Source organism: Opisthorchis viverrini (genome assembly GCF_000715545.1).
Source record: "Opisthorchis viverrini unplaced genomic scaffold opera_v5_5, whole genome shotgun sequence".
NCBI classification, from domain to species: Eukaryota; Metazoa; Platyhelminthes; class Trematoda; order Opisthorchiida; family Opisthorchiidae; genus Opisthorchis; species Opisthorchis viverrini.
This window is the reverse complement of record NW_008751661.1, coordinates 144,563-167,667: the sequence shown is the minus strand read 5'-3', so window position 1 is coordinate 167,667 and position 23,105 is coordinate 144,563. Positions and strand designations below refer to the sequence as shown.

Below are 23,105 nucleotides of genomic sequence, written 5' to 3'. Positions count from 1 at the left end.
AGGGCAGTTAGAAAGCGCGTTTTCGGTTGTGTAACGGGTACTTCCATTGAAGAATGTGTCCAGCACCAGAAGCTGCGTTGTTGGGACATGTGTTACGCATGCCGAACCATCGTTTACCGAAGAGAGTGCTGTTTTCCATGCCCAACTCAGAGTGGCATAAACAGAGAGGTGGCCAACCCTTGACTTGGCAGAGGAATCCTTCCAGGATGGGGACCGCGTGATCCTCACTGTGCCTGGTTGGAGACACTACAAGAGATGGCTGCCAACCGATGTCAGTGGCGTTCTTGTTGTCAGTTTCTATCCAGATTGCCTGAGTGAATGTCTGGAGGTGTAGGCACCTCGGAATGATTGTGTTAAGCTAGCATTGAGTCCCTTCCCCGTCCACCTTTATTCTTTTCTTTACAATAAGGCTTTCAAATAAGTCATGGTTGTATGGCAGTGAAGCACCGGTGTTGAATACTCATGTCATGTTGTCGATGATGATGATGATAATGATGATGATCGTTCAGGGTCCTCAATCTCTCCAATCAAAAGGTTTGAACATAAGCATGAACATGAACATGAACGTCCTTGACAGCAAAACTTCATTTAGAGGAATGCTCCTCACACCCCAGTATTCTCGTGTATTGAGAACTCAAATGAGGTGCTATGTTCACTAACTTCCGAGGTATTCGTTGCTGGACCAATAAACCAAGGAGGACGCACTAGTGAACAAGGAGAAATGCACGCTAGAAATTTAGGAGTTCCAGAAATTTGGGTTGCCTATAGTTTGCCGTTTTTGTAGCACCTGATAGATTGTGATCATGCGGCCTCTCTCTAGCCTGAATGCAGGTGGGTGCTCTCGAGCAAATGTATCATAGACTGTTTTAATACGATGAAGGAGGAATTACATTGAGTCTCATTATAAGTGGAATAAACTTAATCCTCTCTGAGTGCCACATTCACCGTTTTTTGAAAATTTGACACTACTGTCAATTCATACCGGTTGTCTTCGATGGGCTTAGTTGAGCTTTAAGTTTACTAGATAAACAACATGCACAAAAGGTACGTTGTTTGCGGCTGCCATGGTTTCGGTTCCCGGATAATGGGAGATGTAGCTAAGCATTGAAGGTGATGACATCATCACTCTGCACTGCGTATTGACCTGAAGGAACGGGAGTATGGACAGCAACACATCGAAATCTTTTCTTTACAATAAGGCTTTCAAATAAGTCATGGTTGTACGGCAGTGAAGCATCGGTGTTGAACACTGATGTCATGTTGTCGATGATGATGATGATAATGATGATGATCGTTCAGGGTCCTCAATGCAGGTGGGTGCGCAAATGTATCGTAGACTGTTTTAATACGATGAAGGAGGAATTACATTGAGTCTCATTATAAGTGGAATAAACTTAATCCTCTCTGAGTGCCACATTCACCGTTTTTTGAAAATTTGACACTACTGTCAATTCATACCGGTTGTCTTCGATGGGCTTAGTTGAGCTTTAAGTTTACTAGATAAACAACATGCACAAAAGGTACGTTGTTTGCGGCTGCCATGGTTTCGGTTACCGGATAATGGGAGATGTAGCTAAGCATTGAAGGTGATGACATCATCAGTCTGCACTGCGTATTGACCTGAAGGAACGGGAGTATGGACAGCAACACATCGAAAGCTATGGATTCGATGCGCTTTCCGCTTTTCGTTTCACCGAGTTGGATGGCTTGGTCAGATAGCTGTAAAAGCTGAAAGCATGGCTTCTTTAACTCGCTTCCAAAATCCAACCAATCTTCATTAGAATGATTGTTCATTTCCAGTAGATCTCCAGCTGGATCAGTTGGTTACTGTTGAGTCAATTAAACCCGTCGAAGTTGAACGGAGTTGCTCTGCTTCGGCGGGGTAACGCCGACGTAAGTCTAGGTAATAACCGGGCTCGCATAATGTCATGGTCGGAGTCAAATTGTGTACCCCAGAGAGAACCGAAGCCTTCAAATGAGACTCTCCATCGACAGCCGATAGCCAAATGATCCAACCGAGTCCATGACTGCATTGTAGTGGTGGCCTCCAAATAAATCAGTGTAAGCGTTTGTACTGGGAGCTTGTACTGGTCAGGAACAGACCAACAGAACAACTGCACACAACTGAAGTTGCTTTTAGTTTTCTGTATGCTCGGTCACCTAATTATGTTTCATCCGGTCTTAATCGTCCACCCATCAAGATTACTTACCGAGGTAGCCGCGACAGATCTTGGTGAATGTCGTCCTTAGATTCAGAACTGCCGTCCGTTGGGCGTATCCTGACTCCAAAAGTAAACATTTACTACATCGACTTGTATTGATCTTCATTGAGCCAAGCAGCCATGCAACGCAGAGGATTGTCTACTGGTATCCAGTCCAGGAAGGCGTTTTCAGCCTTGAGACACCGCAGATGCCACGAGCCATTGCATCGGGATCACTACGTACTCGGAGAGTGAAATGTGGAACATTTGAGCTTGTCCTAGGTGGCTTGAGTTACATGACTGGAATGGGAGTCCTTTAGGCGTGTTTCGGAGACGCGACGTTCATCGACAGAAAGGGAAAACAATGTCTTAGCCTGAGATTCCCTTTTCTCAACTTGACAAAACGTATGAATACTGAACATGGCTAAGGTCTTTTGAGTATACTTAGCGGTTATTCTGGTGTATTTCACTGGACACACTCCACCCTTCACACCTGCAAAGTTTAAAGTGCTCCTACAAGACTGGGTAAGACCATACCCAAATCCCTTGATTGCGGATGAGCTAATCGTCGTGGCAGATAAGTTTGTTTGCTTGGGTAGTTGTATAAGTTCCGTTTGACCGATAAGAGATGAGATTACTGCTCAATTCGGGAAGGCCAAGGTGGCCTAAACCAACCTCCCATACTTATGACCTCGATGTGACGTCAGTTTGTCAAGGGCTGAGTCTGCACTGCGGCATTGCGTTCCATACGGCTTTATGGATCAAAGACGTGACCTCTATGCACAGAGAACATACGAAAGATGTCATTGACCGTTGTTTTCTCCGGATCTGGTGGAACATCAGATTAGCAATGCTCAGGTACGCGAGATGGGAAGGAGGAGGTCTTTCATGATAGATGAATTGCTCACGCTTCATAAGCTACGCTGATTAGGACGTGTACTGCACATGCCAGGAGACGGTTTGTCTCAATGAGCTCTTTTCACTTAGGCCTTTACTTTTTGTGGAAGTGATCAATAGGTGGACAGTGTATGCCCTGGCGGTCAAGTATGAAAACACTAACCACTAAAGTGAGTCGGGTCGAAAACTGCCGCCGCGGATGGGGACCCCGGAACTCAACTCATCAGTGATCATTGACACTTGCGGAAATGGTCCAATCGCGCAGCCAGTGGTGCTGGTGCATCAAAGCTATTGCCTTCAATGCGTAGCTATTCATTTCCAAAACTCACTGAACATGTGATCGCCTCCAAGGCCTGGGTGTATGTCCCGCACTTCTAATTTCCGGTGATCGATCAGCTGAGACCATTGTGCCCGGTTAATAACTGATTAATTGAATTGAATTGATTTTGCTGGAAGATAGTTTAGACATGAGACTGGTTGGGGGACTAAACGATGGGTTGACTGCAGTTCATCATTCGATAGGGGGCTGTGTTTGAGGGCAAGTAGAAGTGCTAAAACGGCAGATGATACTTCCCGGGTGTTCAGGTCGAAGAAGGGGGCTTGTCGCGGTACCCACTCACAATTCCGAACCACAAAGCGGTGGGAGAATGTAAGGTTTTGTGATTGGTCCCTTCCCCTTAGCATCTAACTCAAAAGTTTGAACCGCGAGGCAGTGGTTGTTGTGGTCTTCTTGAAGGACCCTTCCCGGGGTCAATAAAGCAATAGTCTGACCAGTTTGACTTCAAGGGGTTGGCCTGGCTTGAAGTTGCAGGGAGTATACCTTACTGCTCGATTCCTACTGCGGCTGATTACAGCGACCACCCTGTAAGCGTCACCAAACTTCTTGGTTTTGGAAGTGTTTCAACCGTACTGAATAATGCGCTGCTGGTCACGGTCAACCTTGGGGGTAATCGGAATATGCGACCTTTAGGTCCGGTCTTTTCTATCTCGTTGTTCCTGGAGGGTATGCACTCGCTGCTTCCATGAATATGAACACGCTTGGTGCCTGAAAGAAACACCTTATTGCCTTTACACGTCTATCACCGAGACCAATACAACTTCACTTCCGCACCGCTTCGCAGTACGTGGTCGAAGTACGCTGACTCATTGTACTCCGTTGGGCTGCTCCTCTTGGGCCTTTCAGGCATGGCAAACGTTGAGGGCGAGTTGGCTTAGTGGTTAGAACGCGAATTTACCGACCCGAGGGTCCGAGGTTTGAATCCGACTTCCGCATCTCGACTTCCCCAGTCTAGGCTTGGACAACCTATCAGTACCCCAGCCCTCCTGCTACCTTCGGGTAGGCACCAAACGGTGTTACAACTGGACGATTCAGAAAGTTGAGGAGCTGAGAAGAAACTTGACCTTACCATGGTATGGTGGTTTGTTTGCCTCCGTGATCCATTGGCCTTTACTGGGGATCTCCGTGCAACACTCGCAAAGTCTGACAGGTTGGTCACTGGTCAGAGGTCTTACCAGAACAGTCTCCTGGCTCTCCAGTTTGGGGGTTGGAACACGTTTGGCAACTCGTTTTATGAAAATGGTAATGCAGACATTTCCCGCCAAACGCCACTGCCTTGCGGTCAGACTTCGGAGCCAAAGACACTTATCGAGGAGTCTTATCGTCTTTCTGTCTGGGTTTAGGCGCTTTGGCAGTACATCAGCCCGCGTGCAACCATCTTCCTACGATACATTTACAGCAGCGAAGCCTCATTGTTGGACACAGGTGTGGCGCTCTCTGCGATTATGATGTTGTTTGATTGGATTATTCCGCCTTAAGCTCTTGGCTCAAGTCTGACCCACAAGGCTAGCCAAACGCTGAGTGAGGATTTCAGTCTCATACTAACAAAGCGGATGGGAATTCCTCCGAACATGGAGCTTTTTGGACCCCGGAGAAGTATATTTCTAACGGGATTCAATGTGCATCTTTCGGGGTTCTGTTTTTCTTAAAATATTCTTTTGAGAGTCGGACTAAACAGCAGGAGGTTGCCACTTGAATTACTCGTCATGGTGCTCGGTTAAGCGACCGAGATAAAATTGCTCGGGCTGATGCTCGAGAGTTTCACTCACGAAAGGTTTTCAAAGGTGAGGCGTACAGAGTTTCAGGCATTCGCGGCCCGAAACTAATGTTCTAACAAATCATAATTGAGGGTGACTCAGTAATTTACCAACGGTTGGCAATATTTGCTTGTGATTGACTGATTATATCTCGGAAATCGAAAACAAGTGCCAGTTCTATTCCAATACGGCGCCGAGTTAGTGGACCGCACTGCCAGGTTAGATTACTCTAGGTGGCTGGGTCTGCCAACCAGCTTCTGTTTGTGCTATGACAATGAGGCGTGGTGGAGCAACTAAGACGAGAACAACAAGGCCAAGTTAAAAAAGAAACAAAATATCGCAGTATAAACTGAAGAGGCCATGTCGCAGAAAATTTTGGGGATGTTCGTTGCAGCGAATTTATTGCATGACTATATCCATCGATCATAGCAGGTTTACTATAGAGTTGGTTTCCTTTTTTCCAGTTTCTGTGTCATAATGGTTAATGCTGGTTACTGATGCCTCAAGTATGGCACTGTTAACAGCGGCACGTAGGTTACTTACAAAGTCTTGTGCCCACGCACTTCTAACGGTTTCAGTCGGTGCTTTTCTTTACAATAAGGCTTTCAAATAAGTCATGGTTTTACGGCAGTGAAGCATCGGTGTTGAACACTGATGTCATGCTGTCGATGATGATGATGATGTACGAGGTAGAGAACGGGCGATTATGTATGATGTCTTAAACACAGCAGTACTTGCAGTCATTGTGGTGAAGGAACAAGACTTAACAGTGGAAAAATATTTTCTTGTAGGACGAAACGTGTTTAGTAAAAAAAGATCGTCCATTGATCAAGCCTTTGTTGAAATTAGTTCGCCTCACTAGTGACGGGTCCTTCCTTTCGCACTCAATTCAGATGGAAGGAATGCCTTTGCACTGCTGTACGGTGTCCCTAAATAATAAAACTTCTAAAACAATGATTTTGCTGCGGCAATATTCACTTCTTTTGACTGTTACCTCTCGGGTTTGTTTGGAATTCAATTTCAGACACCAATAGGTTGTCATATAGCCGCGATTCTTGAGTATACGAACGAACGTAGAATTGGGCTGTGGTATTGTTACGGATGAACTATCGATCCCGATTGAGCGCGAGAACAAGAGTGAATAGCGTAGAAGGAATAGCGGTTTATTTGTCTCAGAATAGACGTAAATAAGCTGATGGTGAAGGTGAAAGCATGGTTAATTCGAAACGACAATGTGAACACAAAGGGTAGTCATGACAGGTATCCATGTATTTTTCTTATCCGTGACAATCCTATGGAATGTCACTGGCCTCGCCGGCACTGTGGAACCACTCGGATCCTTTCTGTCAAGTCTTCTTTTTTAGACTTCTAAAATCGAGATTTAATTACCTCGTTACGCAATATCTCAAAAATTTTGCCTTGGTGCATGGCATCTTAAATGCTGATTTTAGGATTGCTTAATAAAATATGAATGATGCTCATCCTGCTTCAAATCACATCAGTTATGAATTTTTCGCCTCCAGAGTTAGAACGTGCATGAGAAAACAAAACGCGGTACTACTTGAAAGGTTGAAAACTTCGACAGTCTATAACTGGTCTCGCAGTTGGGGCTCATCATGTGGATGCAGTATCGACAACCTTTTTTACTTAGTTGAAGGATATCGTAAACGAGAGATTCAGTGGGTATCCAGTTGAGTCTCCCGTCAAAACTGAACTAGTATGCAAATTAGTATATTCAGCTGAAGACAAAACGTATTTTGTCGGCCCTAATTTCCAAATATAATCATCACCTTGCTCAAGTTCGATGCCTGTCAAACACCAGAGATTTCGCAACATCGCTAACAGAATCTCCTTCGTGATCATAGCTAGTTTGGAAAACTCACTGTTGACCGTGGCCTCAGGTTTAGCGACACCGTCCGTTTTAGTAAACATTGAGATTAACTAAGGATTCCAGTATTAGCTATTGTAGCTAACAAAATGCCTTTTCACGGATTTGCTCGTCAATTTTCGTCACCCGGATCAACAGGTGCACACTTATTGAAGGTGAAAGGAAATCCAGTTTTTTAGGTATCAAAGTCCGATACTGGATATGACAACGGTACTCAATCAAATGTGTCTGCTTTGTTCCATAAATGAGTCACTCTGTGATACTCCTTTGAAGGAACTTTAGCAGCTTCTGATTGTTTACACCGCGATCGGTCGCAGATTGTTTAGGTATCGGTCTGTCCACTCCGCTGACAATTTCTTTGAAGGACATATTCCCTTCCGGTTTAGTTTCCACACTGACGTCTATAAACTCGTTCCGCGTCATCTACTTAGGAATGCCCCTTTTTACGACCCTGGCGTGGTAGTGAAAAAGTTCAAGGGAATTATCTGCCGGGTTAATTTTTACATTGTTTATAGTATCGGAAGAACGATGTTTCGTAGACAAGTGTGGCCCATTGCCGTTTATGGAATCGAACGAACTCTCAAAAGCCTGTAAGCCCTTTCAACTGAACCAACTCACTGACCTTGAGTGGTACAGTCTGCATCAACACATGCTGGGTTGAGGCGTTCATATTCCATGATAAGCGTTTGATGATGGTGTTGGATATCAGCTTGAATGCTGAGGGACCTATGGAGTGTTTGTTTGTCCTAGCTATGTCATCCCCCAAGTAGGCATCTGTGATTATTTGCTATAATCGTGCGCACGTACTGTTGAAGCACCCACGTACTCACCGCCTTTGTCTGTTTGATTGACTGTGGTTCGATTATGGTTCCAGTATGGTGCAAGTCCGCGAGAAACTCTCATACAAGCCCATCACTTCCAATGGTGTCAGGCCGGACTGTTCTTTAGCACCCATCCTTTCTAACCTCATCATCGGAGTACTAGCTGTCTTTGACACCTTCGGATTATGATGTTTACAGGGCTTCCGGACTTAATGTTCTTCTGTCGTTGGTCACTAAATACTCGGAATTCTTTGTCTGGGTTCTGAAGTGTCTAAGCGTTCGTTTTCCTGTTAGTTTGAGGTAGGTTGTTAGGGAACGAGGTTGTTGGATGTTCCTTCTCGATTCGAAGACTTCTGAACCGCTTTTATAAACGTTTTCCATTCTGACAACTATAAGGGAGGTGTAGAATTTGAAATTTTGTAACATTATTGGTGTAATTTCCGGACGCGAACCATTCCTTTGCGTTTCTGATGTGACCGGGTTTCATGGGTCTGCTTGAATGGGCGCAAATCTACAGGTTCCTTCGTACGTGACTAGTGTATGGTAAACTTTCGGCACAATGCTCGGGGTATACTGTGCATCCGGTGTAGATGAGATCCTCGCTAAAATATTTCAGGCTAGACGAGACGCTCTGTTTCACTAACTCACCAGCATCCGGGTACCGGAAAAAAACTACCAGCCAGACGGTCTGTTTTGATTGTNTGGGTTCTGAAGTGTCTAAGCATTCGTTTTCCTGTTAGTTTGAGGTAGGTTGTTAGGGAAAGAGGTTGTTGGATGTTCCTTCTCGATTCGAAGACTTCTGAGCCGCTTTTATAAACGTTTTCCATTCTGACAACTACTATAAGGGAGGTGTAGAATTTGAAATTTTGTGACATTATTGGTGTAATTTCCGGACGCGAACCATTCCTTTGCGTTTCTGATGTGACCGGGTTTCATGGGTCTGCTTGAATGGGCGCAAATCTACAGGTTCCTTCGTACGTGACTAGTGTATGATAAACTTTCGGCACAATGCTCGGGGTATACTGTGCATCCGGTGTAGATGAGATCCTCGCTAAAATATTTCAGGCTAGACGAGACGCTCTGTTTCACTAACTCACCAGCATCCGGGTACCGGAAAAAAACTACCAGCCAGACGGTCTGTTTTGATTGTTCCGTCCATATACACTGAGGTATCGAGTAGACTCCAAATCTCCATTGGATCAGCTGCATATATTTAGCATCGAAAGTCTTGGTGACCACTATCATTTGCTCAACTTCTGTTCCTCCACTGTTAACCGCTCTATTAACTCTTGGGTCGTGATTAACAAACTAGCTTTTGTGTTGACAAGGCTGCATTGAACGAATCTCCATATGACAGCAACTTCTACACACTTACCAGTGTCCATTGATCATCGTTTTTCTCGGTTGCATTCGGCGTTGTGAACGGAACGTCTCTATGGGATCGCCTGAGGTAATGGACAACACCAGTCAAGCTATTCAGCATGTGCTGAACACTTGACAGGGAAGCATCGGTCGAGCCAAGTGTACGGACAACTCTTCCAACCGTTTACTATTACTAATGAGGAACATTAGAACCCTATCTAGCAGGATCAGGAATACTGACTGTAATCTTGACTATCATTGCGGTTAGGAACGGTTTACATATTATGCAGAACACAGCCGCTTGGCAACGAGAATAAACTGATATGAAATGCATTACCATCAAAGTGGAAAGTGGTTACTCGGGACCGGTCCGGGCCTACAGTCGTGCCATCAATTATGAACGAAACGCTTCGGGCTGCCGATAACTTCGTCTACCAAGAAGTCGGATAGCCGCGAAATAAGATATAACCTCTAGGATCACTGTGTGAAGGCCCGAAATCGCATTAGACAATCTTCAACACCTGTAGAGCGCTGAGACACCAACCCTTCTGTGAAAGGACGCATGTACAACCGATCAATTGCCGCTGGTACCCCCTGTAGACATAGAAGTTAGAATCTCCCAACTGGATGTATTGCTGGCCAGACTATCTTTGATCGGAATATTCTTGCCCATCTCTTGGGGTCCAAGAAAAGCTGATTACCCCTGACAGTTATGGAGCTCGAGGGAGCTCAGTGGTTAGGCGCCAGCTGATTACCCCTGACAGTTATGGAGCTCGAGGTAGCTCAGTGGTTAAGGCGCCAGCTCATGGAACGGAAGGTTCGTGGTTCAGCATCTCGTCTGCTCCTGTCCATGCTTGAGCAATCAAGCGGTATTCCAGCCATCCTGCCTCCTTCCGTTGGCAAGCCAGCTAGGCACCGAAAGGGGGCTGCAGCTGAACGATTTATGGACCAAACCCCCAATCAGTGGCGCACTTGTGCAGTAATAAATAGTAGCAACAGTAACAAGTCCTCATTGTTCTTCGTTTGGTTTATAAATCGCCTAATTTTCAAAACACTTTCCAGAACTGCTAAACACAGGCTTTACTCAGCTGTTCACTATGTATGTGTCCACGCGCCCTCGAGTTCACCCAATGCTTATCGATACTCAATAGCTGTCTTTAAACTATTAACTGACATTTTGCGTTGAACAACCTTTTCAACCAGATCGCGCGAGCTAAAGCGAAGTCTATTTCAGCACTCATCCTGATATAATAGCAATGTGCGAATAAGAATTGACCATGCTCTGTGAGGTCCTCAGAAGACAGACATTTGATGTGAACTCTTATTTGATTGTTTAACGGCTCTTTGTCTCTCTAAGTATAGTTTCAGGCTGCAATACCCCTCTGAGGGTCCTACTTCACTCCGTTCATCGTCGCCTGATTTGGCGCTCAACGAGACAGAGATATCACCCTTATTTGCCTTTCACAGGACCTCTGCAAATTTGCCTGCCAATTTCATAAACGCTTTCATTGAACGGACTCGCATCTTCCCCCTCACCTTGTCACTTTACCTACGACGTGTCTAGTTAGCACTATGATTCATCCTTGGTCCGAAATTGCTTTGGGACTCATATTCGTTCATTTTGAATCTGTGCATTATACACAGGTCTTGGATCAACACATTTTTCGCTTACCGTAATACCCGCGAACCAACCTGTTCTACTGGGCCAGAAGGTCATTCTGACATGTCAGGTCAAAGGTTTCAAACGTCCGCTTGACTATGCTGTCTTGTTCAAACGTAAGGATGTGGGGATTTCGGAGAAATGCCAAACGTACCAGAAAAACAAATATCACTTGGAATGTGAGCCGAACAACTGGCTTCAAGCAACCACTTACAAATTGTACATAAATTCGGTTTCTTGGGCAGATCGAGGCGATTGGTTCTGTGTATATGCGGCCAATCTGACTCGACAACATTTGGTGGTCCATGGTAAGTTGGCTCGTTTGCTATCAAGACGTTTTATGAATACTTTTCTTATTCAAAGTTTGTCAGCTTGCAGTAAAAGTAAAGGAACAGTGTACTGCTATTTGACCAGCTTAGCTTCTTTGCGTACTTGAGCTCTCGATAACGTATAGGTGATGAAGGAGGAACACACGGAGAGGTGTGCATACTTGGTTCTTTTCAAGTAACTCGCTAAGAGTTGGAGAGGACCATGGAAACTGAAAACTCTGGAATTTCCTAGTTTCACATTTTTTTCACGCTGTCCGTCTACGCTACTTGTCATTTTTCCAGGTCTACAAAGTCCGCATAAATTTATCCAATGCTTTATGTTTTGGCATTCAAATGGGCGAAATAGTATACGACATTTAAGAAGACCCTTGAAAGTTTTTTTTTCACATAAACTGTTTCCATCGCCGGTGCGATTCGTGGTGAGACCGCGAGTCGAATTTACCAGTAAAATATTTGTAAGTTTTCTCCAGCATTTTGGGCGATACGGGTAGCTCATAATAGTAGGTTTGATTTAGCATTGGGTACATCGCTTTGCAATGCTCTCGTATTTCTACCAAAGAATTATCTTGTTGGGATTTCAGAGTAGTGAGGCGTCAATATTGGATTACCTTTGTCGCTGAGGAAGAGTTTCGCAAGGTGGTATGTCCTTTCGGATAACACAATCTGTCGGATGTTCTCGCTTAGCTTATAGAATTTCGGGGGACAATGGTTGATATCCAAGTCGGTGTCATCGTGGTTTTTTATTTGGCTGTCTGGATCGACAGTATCAGGAGTCTTGCAATTTCGCAAACTCTACCTTTGATTCGGGCTACCTGATGTTAATGCACCTACCCCATTCGGACCCTTGGCACATCCGTCATTTGGCATTTCCACTGCGATCTCAAAGAGAACAGTGGCCATCAGTATTTGTCACGTAAGACCTCACCTTCCTAATGACTTCCTATATCTTGAAACGCTCATTCTACAAGTTTATGTAGGACGACATTGCACAGAAACAGTTCCAGAAATACCATGTGGGAATTAGTCACAAGTTCTCACCAACCAAAGTTCTGAACGATGCGTTCATTCGCACAGAATTGGATCCAGTTTGCGGAGCTGTCTGAAGAGCCTGGCAACCCAGCACTGGTTATTTTACTATGTAGTATTTGAATTGACTCAAAACCTCTTGTGACCTTTTGTAAACCATTGTGGAGGTTCCCAATGTACCCGAACTTTTGTATCTAGATTGTTACTTCAAAAACAGTTCCTCTCTCACTCAAGACCAAGTTATCTCTTCATTGTTATGGTGTTCGAATCGGAACAGAGGTCGAGTCATGCAAACCCGATACGAGGCAAAACCGCTTGTGGTGAGGATGTTTTTGCAATAAATCGTGACACCCGCGGTCGCCACCACTGTTCGTGTAGCTGTCTTCGCTAATGCCCACACACACGTACACACTCAAGTTTTTGCTTCTCCCAGCCGCTTCCATCTGGAGTGGTGCCTACAGCTGTTGATGTTCGTAAATCTTTGACCAGCGGACATTCTTCATCATGTACCGACAAGTCCGGACTAAAAACAGAAAATTTGAAATTGGTTCGCCTTTCTGGGCAAGGTACGTGTTTGGCCTTGTTTATATCCAGCCGTACGCGGGTATCTGCGATGGGCAGCCCTGATAGTCGCATGCTGCACTACGTGGATACTTGAGAAGGGGAGCATCCGGTGACGCTTAGTCCGTGATAAATAGGCGCATTAGCACAGCTGGCTTAGCCTAATTTCGTGCAATAAAACTACAGTAATCCATTTATGGAGACGGCTGTGGTGTTAGTGTAAAGAAAATAGGTGTTTCTAGTAACGCTTCGGCTTTGTCTCCTAACGTTGTCCTGATGTGCGTCATTCTGGGTCAAGAGTTATTCCCAAACAAGTTTTTTTTCCGTTGTGATCAGTGGCCCGCTAATGTGACACCCAAACTATCCATGACTGTGTACTTTTGTATGTTTATTTTTACCATCCAATAGTTTCCTTTATTGAATCCATTCATCAATTTCTTTGGAGATCTGACTACCAGTGAGTGGTCAGATAACCATCCTTTGACGTTTCACGATCTAAAAGGAAGATCCGTTAATTACAATAGCGGACTTGATGTTTATACGAGGATCAACCCCCTATCCACTTTATGTCTGCCTGATTTGGTATGCACACACGCCTATTAGTCACCGTATGTCGGTGAAGTCGAGGACTAGAGACCAACACGCCCATGGGATCTGCTGAGTTGCCCAAGGGCGTATCACATCGCCGCTTTTCTCTCCTGGTTTGAACCTTGGTAACCTTACATAATGGGAGCAATAACAATTGGGATTTACTGTACTGTAATTCTCCTGGGCCGGTCGAGATTTGCATTCCTATCACCTTTATGTGAACAGCACTCCTGTGCTGGCACCAAACATGGGGAGCAGTGGACTCGAGTTTTGCTCTAATTAGAGCTCATCGACAGTTCCGAGATATGAACCCGGGACAACCCGGGCGATGCAAGCGTGTTGTGACTACTTTACCAGCCCATGCTGGAGGTGCCGAAATTATCGCTTGTGGGCATGTGAACATGTTAGCATTTGAGTGACATGATTGGCTTTCCCGACGTCTTGAACGTCGGTAGTACAGAACTTCGTAAATCCACCTACATGCATGTTGTACCCCGATTCCCGTCAACTGAGCCAGTAAATTAGCGTCTTACCGAGTTTGCACTGTGACAAAAAGGATGAGAAATTTCTTGGTGTGATAATTTACTGCCGTCACCGCTAATGTGACGATCCATGGCCATGAATGTGTCGACGCGGTGTGCGGCCGCAAATGTGTGCCGCGTCTCGAGACAACAACATACTGCACGGGTTGGGTGTGGTAATTTACGGGCTTAAAATCGAGGTGTGGCAGGAAAATTTAACTGTTGAGCCATTCCTCTGCTTTACGGATGTCGCAGCCGTGTGCCATCAATTTAAACTTACCAAGCGCTACTGATGATGTATTGTATTCTTCCAGTTGCTTTCTCTGTTCCTTCTGAGCGGATAGGGGCAGCCATACACGGCACAGCATTTGCAGGCCCCGAAAGGCCCAATATTATTATCTGATGTGTCGAGACAGGATTTACTGTGTTCGCTATCTAAATCGACTGAAACTTTTGAGTTAGTGAATAGTTATCGAATTAATCCATGCTGTTTCCTCAATGAGAGTCGTTTCGAGTGCGCATCCCTTGAACACTCCCTTTGAGCGACGAGTAGCCTGTCAGGAAACCACCTTACCTAGTCACGTGGATCTTCCTACACGTACATACAGTCACGAGACACCTTACTTTTTTGTGTGAGATGAACCCTTTTTATTACTCATGAGGACAAAATAGGTATCAACTAACCTCGGCTAGTGGTGCAATGGGACACAAGCAAGGAGCGTGATATGGTGTTCTTTGCTTGTAAGACTCCCATACGAAGATCATCGCTGTGAAAGACGCACTCCCCTGATCTGTATAAATCAATTGGAATCGCCCCATATAAAAACTACAACTCTATAGGTACCGGCGACATATGATAGATTTCAGGCCAAAAATAACGCGCGTTCGGACCATAAACGCTAGTTTCACTACCTCGACTGTTAATCGAACGACAACTTTTTCTACCCAGTGGAACATCCATAAAGACGTTTTGGTACGCTGGATTCAGTCACTCTATGTGTGTACACATAATAGACGCAGAAGCCTACGGTACAGTATCTAATCCCTCTTTAGAGGGGGCACCCCTTATCGAGGCAGTGATTTTGGATGCACTCAGTTTCTCGGTGCCGGTGCTTCCTTGAGGAACGAGCACTAAAGTACATAATCAGATACACCTCCTGACGTCTATGCATGACCCTGTCCGGTACTCTTGGCTCACCTTATCCGACTCCAGGTTTCTGCTGACTTTGCACACTTCTGCCCATGCAGTTCTATGTACACCGTTGTCCAAGTGTGTCGTGCACGCTGGAGAACTTTGCTGTATCCACTACTGAGGAATGCGCTTATTTTATCCAGACTAAATTAAGCTGAAATCAGTGAGTGAAGGGTCTGAAAAAATGGATGCATATTCGGTTGCTTAGCTTTTGCGGTGATCTGGTAAGTGATACGCTTTAAAGGATAGGTGCTTCTCTTTGTGATACTCAGCGCACTCCAGATTACTTACTGTACTTGGTTACGTAATGATCCGGATGTCAGACGAACTTACAAGAATCGTCTTCTAGAGTCTCTTCCAAGTGCTCCACCGTCAGATGTGAACTCAGACTGGGACGAGATTGCTACCTCTTTGCATAGTGCTGGGAATTTTGCGTGCGAATCCGTAACGAGGCAGTTAGAAAGCGTGTTTTCGGTTGTGTAACGGGTACTTCCATTGAAGAATGTGTCCCGCACCAGAAGCTGCGTTGGTTGGGGCATGTTTTACGCATGCCGAACCATCGTTTGCCGAAGAGAGTACTGTTTTCCACGCCCAATTCGGAGTGGCGTAAACAGAGGGGTGGCCAACCCATGACCTGGTAGAGGAGTATGAAGGAGATCACGAAACGCTTGGGTGCTGTCGGTGCTACTCGCCTTCCAGGATGGGGACCGCGTGATCCTCACTGTGCCTGGTTGGAGACACTACAAGAGATGGCTGCCAACCGATGTCAGTGGCGTTCTTGTTGTCAGTTTCTATCCAGATTGCCTGAGTGAATGTCTGGAGGTGTAGGCACCTCGGAATGATTGTGTTAAGCTAGCACTAAGTCCCTCCCCCGTCCACCTTTATTCTTTTCTTTACAATAAGGCTTTCAAATAAGTCATGGTTGTATGGCAGTGAAGCATCGGTGTTGAGCACTGATGTCATGCTGTCGTTGATGATGACGTAATGTATATCAATATCTGGTGTCTCGGTACAGATGTGTCGGTAGCCTTGTGGGCAGATATAGTTGATACGGAAACGGTCCACGACTTCTCTCTCTTGCTCTCTTTTGCATCTGGCAAGTCATACAGTCTTCGTTGGGTGCTGGCTTTTCAAAAAGCATTATTTTCAAACCTAATCATGAGTGGCCTTGCACTAGGTGGACATGATAGGCTATTGGACATCGGATCACCGGCGCCTAAAATATGCCCGTGCTAACTTGTAACATTATCTAAGCAAATATAAATTTAGTTTGATGGCCCTCTGTACCGCAAAACTTTTCATGCTTTTTTATTGCCGTGGGCAAATTATGCGTCACCGCATGTTGACTGCGTCTCGTCGACACAAAGTATCCCTTCACACCCGTCATCGTCTCTCAACCACAAGTGGCTGGGTGTCTGGGACAATTCAATGTCATGCAGTTTGAACAGCCGTTGCGGTGAATCACCAGCGTCCACTTTAAGGAAGGCCCATACCGACCGATTTGACTTTCAAGTCAACCGTCTGATTGCCTTTCCATATACAAGTATATCAAAACCGACTGGTTTATCAGACATCTGTTTCTGATGAAGTGCTTAGGTGCGGATGTTCCGCGTTTATCAGACCCCCAGCTGGTCTCCAGTCATCGCGACTATTTTGCAGCACTCTGCTTCTTCTCAGGAAGAAAACAAAAATTGCATATGTTTGGAAAACGACTAGCTTGCGCCATCATATTTCCACAACACTCGACATTGTACATCAAGCTCATTCCGCGGACTATGCACAGGGGAGATGACATATCAGTCATTTCCACGGGGAATAGGAATTCCTAGAAGAGATGCTTTGAGGTAGGTGGCTCATTTTGGGAGTAGTAACACAGTAAGTTTTGCCATCAACCCCACAAGTTGGTAGTTGGGACTATATCACGGGCCATGGTGTCACATTTGCAAAGTACCAAGGGGTTATATCATCAATGCAAACATAGCTGCATGTGGGTGGTACCTCTCCTCCAACTTGTTACATAGGTGTAGTGCGTTTTGAACGCATGAGGCAGGCAAATCAAAGAAAGCGTTCAGCTGTAGCACCCTTTCGGTGTCTAGCTACCATGCCACCCGAAAGAAGCACGAGGGCTGGAATACTGCCAGGTTGCCCAAGCCTAGACAGGGGAAGTCGAGTGGCGGAAGTCGGATTCGAACCACGGACTTTCCGGTCAGTAAATTCGCGCTCTAACCACTTAGGCCATCTCGGCCCCTGCAGGCAAATAGGACGAATGAGATTTCGATCGTCTCTGTCTGGTCCTGCGCTTTCGCTTATTACAGTGATTTGGTGAACATTCTTACTGTAGTCCACCACAAATGGGTTGTAGTCAACCATGTAATCTCGATGTGGTGTCCTCTGGCCAATACGCATTGAATTTTCATGCCACATCAGAACACCTTTTTCACTACCCTCAGTTTTGCGTCAATCATTTTACAAACAATCGATAACTGTTTTCGGGGTTCCCCAGAAAGCGTCAACCGAAAGCGCAGCCGAATCGGTAAACACACCAACCATGGAAGTGCGAATAACCACTTCACTTTGAGGAATGGTTGCACTTAAGAGGATTCCTATTCCCCCTTCTTACCAGTCCGCCCTGTCTAAGGAACGGAATACTCTAGGTTGATTGCGTGAGGGCTGATCGCTATACACGCCCATTGATATGAGGCTTACGTTCTTATCATGTGAACAAGTACGCGTTTGGTAAAGCCATCGCTGGATTTACTACACCGAACAGTTTTCGGTACAGGATATCTCAAAATCGATTCTCACGGAAGGGCTGTCGTCGTTTGTAGCCATGACAACCGTGTTCTTTTCAATCTTTCTGATCATATGTGATTGATTGGACACCTCTTTGCTGTGAGACTAAGAGCAAATGAGCCACTCAACTTTCGTTCAAAGAAAATCTGTAGCGTACCTAGTAGCGTCTCATCGAATGGAACGGACGGAGTCCTCAGCTCTAGTTACGAGCGAAATACCTGTGTGTAAAAACCGCAGTCATTTCTGAGAGCTAGTGTCCTCGATCAGCCTTCACTTCTTACTTCGCGCACATGAATGTGAATTCTTTTTTTCGCCCATGATCGGTGAACTATTTATTGTAACGCACACAGTGATGATATTACGACCCCACCTACTCTGTGCCCTTCGATTTTGAGATCGTGAGACTTGAGAGCTGCTGCGATTGGGCGCGAAATCCCGTGGGAACGTCACACAACGTGCTATGAGGATGCGAAACGTTTTTACGACCAAAACAATTTGATTGTGAAACTGACTACTTCACGAGTGCGGGATACATTTTTGGAGCTTGCCATGCAATTGTGTGACGGTTACGATCGCTTTCATACATTCGCCCCATAATGATTCCCCAGACGCTTTCATTGGGATTCAATTTTGGATGGTGAGCCCGCCCATCCAATAAAACAGTGTTTTGGTACAATGACCGAGATTCCGGTCGGTTGACGGTGTGTATAGATTCGGTTTTATACGAGAATATCAAGTCTTTGTCGGATTGTTCAGTCGTCAGGTAGGAATCTGCTATCTATTTTGCATTTAGTGTTGTGCAGACCGCCAGAGGGCTGCCTTAGTGACCTCCAGCTCGATATAGCTCAATAATTAAGGCGCGAACTTAGTAACCGGAAGGTCCTTGGTTCGACCCTAACCTCTGCACCTCAACTGCTCCTGTCTCGGCTTGAGCCCAGCCTTCGTGCTTCCTTCCAGTGTCAAGGCAGTTAGACGCCGAAAGAGTGTCAGCCGAACGAGTGTTATTATTATTTATAATAATTATTATTAGGGGACCTCAATCACCAAAGGCTGTTTCTTCTCTTAAGTGGTGTTTGCAGGACACCTAACCACTTGTAGTAGATAATCAATCAGCNNNTTCGGTGCCTAACTGCCTAGTCACCAGAAGGAAGCATGAGGGTCGGAATACTGCCAGGTTGCCCAAGCCCAGACAGGGGAAGTCGGGAGGCAGAGGTCAGGTTCGAACCACAAACCTTCCGGTTAGCAAATTCACGCTCTAACCACTGAGCCATCTCGCCCAACATTTGAACCGTCCCGACCAAATCCCCCTGATCCTACGAGGTTTACTTTGCAACTTCGCCCGCGAAAAATAAATATCCTGCATACACGGACGCCGAAGTATTCCTTTTTATAGTTTGAGCTCAAATTATCCCCTAAATCGCAGACACCCTACACACAAAACACATTCGCTTGCATGTAGCCAGATGTACAGGATACGGAGTTCCTGAGAAGACCATATTTTTATTCATATGGAATGGAGCACATGATGGAGTGAAAATTTTGACTCGTGTGAAGTCGATGGTGGTGAACTAGTACTGTTGGATGGAAACTGAGGACTATTCGCTTTAGGTGGTGCGGGATTTGTGGAATTCGGATTCACGCCACCCTCTTTTAAAAGCAGTCCGGTTCCTGTCTTGGCGCAACTATTCTTTTGAGTTCACAACAAGGCAGAAAAGCACTGGACTCGGGTTTCGCTCTAATTAGAGCTGATCAACAGTGCACATCCTTAATTGTGCCAATATCTGACATGCGAGGTGAGCGTGTTTCCGATACTTCCCCAGCATATGCTGAACGAACCTAACTTATTGCCTGTGAAAGGTGAACGTGTTCACGTTTGAACCATGTGATCGGTTTGCCAGACGTCCGGTGAAGATGCTTGACTAGTTGGAAGTCGATGGTGGTGTAGGTTGAAAATTAGAAAAAAACATGGTTCCATTGGTTTTGCCGCACATCAAAGTGATGCACTTATAGTTCTTCCGAAGGCGCCTGTCACTCAGGCTCCCCGCATGGCTTTGTCGTGACCGACGCTGCGTGAGAGTCCGGAGAATGGTAAAAACGTGTAGTGGGTTATCAAAGATTTTCCCGTCTTAAAGTGTCTTGGGACAGACGCCAAATGGCAACGCATTTATTCCTCGGGGCTTCGAATGTTTTCCAGACACAACCGATCAGGATTCCATATAAAGTGCACCTTCAGAAAATCCATTGATAGTTACAAGCAAAGCTTAGAAGATTGTTGGAACAAACGAGGCAACGTAAATCTGGGCTGTATCCGCAGGCTACTCCGACTCTTATCACTATCAGCTGGTCCCGTGTGCGTTGATTGATTAAAGCTCGACGTCAGAGTTTGTATAGCCTAGCAGAAACCAGCAGACATGAGCAGACAAAGGTTAAAAACTCCCTCATACAGTCGCAATCGAAAATTTTTTCGCTTTAAGTCTCGACGGAGGATGTGCTGATCCCTGCTTGAGATCTTCCTGCAGATCTCTCTGAGGTTTTTGGCACCTAGGAGTCTTTTTAAATACCGATTTTCCAGTGCCACTCTGTAATGACGGTCGACACCTCAGGATAAGACAACTAAACTGGGAAAGCGCTGATTACATTTTAGCATTTTTATGACACAAGGTGTCTGCTTTCATCATTCATACTTCTGACTTTTTCTCAACGTGTGAGCGTATTTCACCTATTCATTCGGACTAACTGTTTAGCTACCCTGTGTAACTGAGGCTTCGGCGTTCGTCTGCAGCCAGTGTGTCTAAGAATTTCTCATCATGAAGTCATTAAAATTCAGCTAACCAGGTGGATTAGAGAAAACTATGCTCAGTGATTGGCGGATTGATTTACAGGTGGCATTGTTTCCTCATCCAGAGTATCTCACCTGGAAACAAGTCTTCTTACATTGTTACTACTGAGCCGAAGATGACTAGATGCCCTCAGGAAACACGAGAACCGATCACTGATGCGTAACAGGACACAAGAGACCATGCACGGCTGCAACAAGCCGACACGCGAACGGTAGAGCAGAGGAGAATCGCCTTGGCATCCAGCAAACCGGTGATCTTCGAAATAGCTCAACGCACCTATTGCTTTAGTAATACCTCTTAATCCCAGCATACAATGAATCGCTGGGCTAAGTTTGACGTTACCAGAAACCTAAAGTTGGGTGTGAACACCATAAAACGTAATTAACAGATGGAGCTTTCGCCTCATCGGTCAACCTGAATGAAGAGCTGCGGAAAACAAGTACTAGACTTGTGTACTGTTTTATCTAGTTTTAAAAATTTACGCCAATTACACAGGTGAGGATAACCTGGCTGTGACTACCTCATACGGTTTTTGCGTGACAAATTTTATGTACCTGTCTGTCGAATCATTCTGGTCATTTCTCATTTTTGCTTCGTACGACGCTTAGCAAACGAGCCTGACTGGTTTGCCCTACGCATGTCTGTCAATTTTGAGATTTCAACGGTCAAAATCCTATGGTTGTGATTCCACTCAAATGTCTGTATTGACTATCTCTTACACATTCTGTTTTCAGTTTGCTATCTGTGTAACTTGGAATTTGCTTAAATATCCATTGCCTGGACGGCTTCCCGGCGCCTAATGGAGTCGAAACTTGGTCTGCACACTTCATCGCACTGTGGAAGGGTTTAAAACACGTAGGATATTCGTTGATAGTTATTCATCCTAGATTCTCGTCTTGTAATATATGTATCATGTATCTGTACGTAACTTATGCCTCTTCTTTATCTAGCACCGGCCGAGTTGAAGAAAATGGCGGTTACAAGTCTACCATTCAATCCACTCAAAAGCGAAAACGATCGAATAACCCCGGTGGATGGATCTCCTGTATTGGCCAAGCTATCAAAGTCTTCATCATCCTCAACCGTATCCGGTACCCCGGGTCAACCACCCGCCCAGCACGTTGGTCTCGGGACACGGACGAACCCTTATGACCTGCGACCAGGATTAGGGCTTCAACTAACTTGTGAGACTACCTGCGGCTATCCGGAAGCGAACATATCGTGGCTGCTGTTGAATGAGGTATATTTGTCCGAATTGACTATGACTGTCCTTTGCAACCTGTTTTCCAGTGTCAGCCGTGATTTGCCGAAACTAGGCGACTGACAATCGTCCTGGCGTAGGTGGTGGTACCTGGGGTATTTTGTCCGCTCATGTTAATGGGTAATTTGAGGTGCTGGGTTATGGATCCAAACCTATTCCAATCCTATTGAGAACTCGCAGGTCATCTGTTGATTCCACTGTTAAAATTTCATGCACATTTCAAATATTGGGGAGGTGAATAGACGTGTGGGGCTATCAGACCCAAAGGAATGCATGAAGTTTATCCCTGAAAAAGCCGAGGAAGTTGGCCATCCCCTTCGTATCGACTTGGAGCGCCTTCTCTCTCTCCTATCGTTTGGGTTTGTCTTCTGGCTATTAACTTGCTAGAACTTCCTGTTAGGAATTCGCCATCTTTTCACCACGTACAAATTAAAGTCAATCTGTTCAAGAAGGCGTATATCCGAAAAATTCACAGCGCTTTTTTTTCAGAGGTCGCCTGAAAAACCAGTTAACACCAGATCTTGTGATGTAAGCTGTGCCACTGAAAGCTGGATAGCGTTATATTCTTGCAAGTTCTTGAAAGTTCACCACACAACTGTCTCGCGATTCGCAGGTTCAATTAGCCTTCATTAGATGCTCGCTGTTGATGGTGTCAACACGGATAATACCTACCTAACCCGTCGGTTTTTATTCACATGTGAGAACTTACTTTCAGGATGAAATCTTGGATAGAAGTTCACATCATTACGCAAAATGTTTTAGTCCAGTGGTTGAGGCAGGTATGTCTAGCGTATTGAAACGCAGCACAGAATGACGCTTACAAGTTTTGAGTTAGTAGATAGAGTGCTTACGCAATGAGGGTCCACCATTATTATTGCGGGGCTACAAATAATTTTGTTCAATTCAGTGTGAAGAGCAACGACGTAACTAGAAAACGGGTAATTATCTGTGCGAGTTGGCGAGATGGCTCAGTGATAAGATCGTGAATTTACTGACCGAAAGGTCCGTGGTTCGAACCCGACTTCTACCTCTCGACTTCCCCAGTCTAGGGTGACCTGGTAGTATCCCAGC

The 23,105-nt window shown here is 45.3% G+C and overlaps 2 protein-coding genes across 2 annotated transcripts in view; both read left to right on the top strand.

Moving 5' to 3' along the window:
* Nucleotides 1–4,322: 4,322 nt before the first annotated feature.
* T265_12562 (hypothetical protein) lies at nt 4,323–10,239 on the top strand (the record flags this gene model as incomplete). The annotated part of the gene is made up of 2 exons (XM_009164386.1): nt 4,323–4,434; nt 10,028–10,239. Coding segments are annotated over 2 exons (324 nt in total), but the record flags the coding sequence as incomplete, so codon positions are not given.
* Nucleotides 10,240–10,909: 670 nt separating this feature from the next.
* T265_12561 (hypothetical protein) overlaps nt 10,910–23,105 on the top strand; it is a gene marked incomplete at both ends in the record, with an annotated part of 28,632 nt that continues 16,436 nt past the window's right edge. The window contains 2 exons of the mRNA XM_009164385.1: nt 10,910–11,231; nt 21,724–22,013. Of these exons, the coding sequence (XP_009162649.1) occupies nt 10,910–11,231; nt 21,724–22,013 (612 nt within the window). The remainder of the gene's footprint in view (nt 11,232–21,723; nt 22,014–23,105) is intronic.